At 63.6% G+C, this 3,399-nt stretch overlaps 1 protein-coding gene across 2 annotated transcripts in view; it reads right to left on the bottom strand.

Annotated features, from left to right (window-relative positions):
* LARGE2 (LARGE xylosyl- and glucuronyltransferase 2) overlaps nucleotides 1-3,399 on the bottom strand; it is a 5,488-nt gene extending 2,089 nt beyond the window's left edge. The window contains exons 1-11 of one of the 2 annotated variants that reach the window (XM_077767437.1): nucleotides 3,353-3,399; nucleotides 3,100-3,258; nucleotides 2,912-3,021; nucleotides 2,548-2,630; nucleotides 1,915-2,038; nucleotides 1,619-1,790; nucleotides 1,385-1,489; nucleotides 784-896; nucleotides 573-698; nucleotides 332-487; nucleotides 54-214 (exon numbers count right to left, since the gene is read on the bottom strand). In XM_077767437.1, the coding sequence (XP_077623563.1) occupies nucleotides 54-214; nucleotides 332-487; nucleotides 573-698; nucleotides 784-896; nucleotides 1,385-1,489; nucleotides 1,619-1,790; nucleotides 1,915-2,038; nucleotides 2,548-2,630; nucleotides 2,912-3,021; nucleotides 3,100-3,196 (1,247 nt within the window). In that variant the 5' untranslated portion in view covers nucleotides 3,197-3,258; nucleotides 3,353-3,399. Of the gene's footprint in view, nucleotides 1-53; nucleotides 215-331; nucleotides 488-572; nucleotides 699-783; nucleotides 897-1,384; nucleotides 1,490-1,618; nucleotides 1,791-1,914; nucleotides 2,039-2,547; nucleotides 2,631-2,911; nucleotides 3,259-3,352 lie in introns of both variants that reach the window. The other variant, XM_077767436.1, reaches the window with a different exon arrangement.

Raw genomic sequence — 3,399 nt, forward strand, 5'->3', positions numbered from 1 at the left:
TCTCAGTCCCTCGCCCATGCCTTGCTCCCTGGCGCTGCCCTTGGCACTCTCACCGGTCCATGGAGAGCTGGGCCACCAGGGTGACATCGTGGGGCCGGGGGGGCGGTGGCTCATGCGGCAGGAAGGAGATGTGCACACGGTGCACGGTGAGCTGTTGCTGCCGGAACTCAAAGCAGGCATCTTCCTCGTCCAGGTGGGCCAGGGCCTGCTGCACCTGGGGGCGTCGAGGGGAGAGAAGGAGCAGGGCTGGGGTGGGCCGGGGCCCCCCCCCCCCCCAGGGCAGAGAGGGGGCAGAGCCTCCCCAAGGCAAGGGAAGGCGGCTCCCTCTCACCTGCTCGGCGCCAGAGGGGGGCGGGCTGGGGCAGCCGAAGAGCTCTCTCCGCAGCAGGTTCCCGTCATACTCCAGGAAGGTCAGGTAGAGGTTTCGGAAGTATTCCACGTGCTTGTTCTTCACACGCAGCTTCTTTGGGGAGTTCCAGTGGATCACCTGGAACCCAGGAGGGTTGTGGGGGGAGGGTGGGGGGCAGGAGCAGGGAACAAGGAGCCCACTGCTCAGACCCCACCCCACTCACCTTGAGATCGGACGCATCCAAGTAGCAGCGCTCAGCCCGCGTGTGGTCTGACAACTGAACGTTCCAGATGCAGGGCAGGGGCCGCACCAAACCCGGGTGCTCCTTGATTACGGCATTGAAGATGTCCTGGGCGGAGACAGCCGTCATGCCCCGGCCCAGAGCCTGGCCCCCACCCCCACCCCGCCCGACTCTTTCAAAGGCTCCCACGGACCTGGTCTGCCAGTGAGGTGGCGGGCAGGGTGAGGAGCTCCCGAGTGGCCGTCAGCTTCCACAGCTGTCCCCAGCCGGCCTGCCGGAGCCGGTCCAGCCGCAGGAGGATCACACCTGCCCAGGGGAAAGGCTGTCATGCCCAACTGTGCTAAGCCAGCCCTTGGCTCCAGGGATCATGAAGGCCGTCTTTTGAATGTTCATTTTTTGACTTATTGGTATTTTCTGACTGTTCAGACATATAGCGTGGACCACCTCAGTCAATAATCATTCCTTTTGGGGGGGCGGGGAGGGAATGCACTGCACGGCTTACGGAGCACCTCCACAGCCATCTTCTCACAGTGATCCCGGGGGCTGGTAAAATCATCCCCATTTCATGGATGAGAAAACTGAGGCCCAGAGGGACCAAGTGACTTGGCCAAAGTCATCCAACACAAACAGCCCTGGTTGGAACTGTTTTCCGGCTCTTCTCCCGATGTTCTTTCCACAGCACTATTCTTCCGGGGGTGGGGGTGGGGGTGTTCCTAGCATTCTGTGCCCTGCCCAGTCCCTGGGGCCTGAGGACAAGGGGCCACCCCGCCTGCCGCCCCCCATCACTGTCCCACCTGTGTTAAATCCCCGGCCCAAGGCAGGCCAGGGCCTGTGATTCCTCCAGAGGTTGCCCAGGTACCAGTCGCTCTGGTTCTCCACAAGACCGATCACTTGCTTGTCTGGGAGGGGAGGGCACGAGGGAGCTGCCTGAGGCTGCCACTGGGCCTCGGCTCAGGGCTAAGGCCACAGCGGGGGCCCGGACAGGCCAAGGAGGGGGGCTGGCTGGGGCTGGATCCCAGGCCTCTCACCAGAAAAGTGAGCAAAGAGTGCCCAGAGCTCTGCGATATCAGAGGCGAAGGTGACATCTGTGTCCAGGACAATGACACGGGCCAGGTCAGGGGGCAGGGCACCGGGCAGCACTAGCTTCATTAGCCCATACAGGCCCGAGTAGTGCTTGTTGGGAATCCAGGAGACCTGGGGCTGTGGAGGGGTGGGGGAGGGGGGGACAGGGCATGAACCTGGCAGAGAAGGGCCTCCGAGTGCCTGAACGCACTCNAGGGCTGTGCGCAGCCAGAAAACAGTGCAGAAGGGCCAGGGCTCCTGCCTTGAGCTCCTCCAAGTCATAGAAGCTGACTCTGACAGCAGGCACCATCCACGTGTGGAAGAGCATCTCCAGAATGTTCCTGGCCACAGCGTCAGTCACCAGATGGAAATGCAGTGGATTTTTCCTTGGGGAAGAACAGGTGAGGAAAACTGGTAGGTCCCGGAAGGAAGAACGTGGAACAAGACCCGCCCGAGGGGCTCAGAAGTTGCAGCACCGACTTCTGCAAAGAGCTTTTCCATACCCAGCTTGACAGTCTTAGAACCACTTTCAGGGGGCGCCTTGGGTGGCTTAGTCGGTTAAGCGTCCGACTTTCGCTTAGGTCATGATCTCGCGGTTCGTGGGTTCGAGCCCCGCGTTGGTTTCTGTGCTGACTGCCGGCTCAGAGCCTGGAGCCTGTTTCAGTCTGTGACTCCCTCTCTCTCTGACCCTCCCCTACTCACGCTGTCTCTCTCTTTCTCTCTCTCCTAGAAATAAATAAAACTTTAAAAAAAAAAAAAAGAACCACTTTCAGGGGAGGAAGGGACACTGTCCCTGTGGCGCAGATGGGGGAACCGGAGCTCCGAGACCCTGCCCAAGACTTTGTTCCGATCCCCGCGCCGGCCTCCCCACCCCCACCCTGACACCTGGCTATACCTGTAGAAGAGCACAGATTTCACCAGGGTGTTGAGGTCTCGGCTGGAGTTATGTCCCGCACACACGATGGCCACATGCAAGAGCTGGGGAGAGGACGTAGAGGTGGGCAGCCCCTCCCCCCCCTCCCCGGAGGGTAAGAACCCACGACGGGGCTGACCTGGCCTAGGGTAGAGCAGCCCCACCCGGCAACGAGAGCTAAGGAAGAGTGGGGTGGGGGGATGCGGAGCAGGAGTTCACTTCTATTTCACAAGTGGAGAAACCGAGGCCCACGCCAGCTGTCGTGATTCCCACAGGTGCCCGGGTGGCCCGGCTGGGACGCGCGGCGCCCCGGCGATTCCCGCCGCCAGGGGCCGCGCGCACCTACCTCGCACTTGGGCGGCAGCGGCCGCGGCGGGACGCAGTCCGAGCGGTTGTGGCCCCCGCGGTCCGCAGGAGGGTCTCCGTCGAGGGCAGCAGCTCCCCGCGGCCGCTCGTCTGGAGGGACACGTGGCGTCAGCGGGCAGGGGAGGAATCCCGGGCCCCTCCGCTCGCCTCCTCGCTCGCCGAGCTTACACTCCAGGTCCCGGCCGAACAGGAAAAATCCGATCAGGAGCAGAAGGAGCAGCAGCGCCGCGGCCCCCAGCGCCCGGGGGCGCCCTCGGGGCAGCATGGCCGCCTGCGGGGGCGCTCAGGGTGGGGAGCGACCCCAAGCTGCGGGCTCCATCGCGGTCCCTGTGGACCCGGGAGGGAGGGAGGAGGGTCAGCCTTGGGCGGCGGGGCCCGACGGCTGCCCGATCCGCCCTCCCGCGCTGAGTCGCCACCTCACCTGCTCCAGCGGCTCGGGGACCCAGACTTTACTCTCGCAGAAGCCGG

This window comes from Crocuta crocuta, unplaced genomic scaffold (genome assembly GCF_008692635.1).
Source record: "Crocuta crocuta isolate KB4526 unplaced genomic scaffold, BGI_CrCroc_1.0 scaffold330, whole genome shotgun sequence".
Classification (NCBI taxonomy): Eukaryota; Metazoa; Chordata; class Mammalia; order Carnivora; family Hyaenidae; genus Crocuta; species Crocuta crocuta.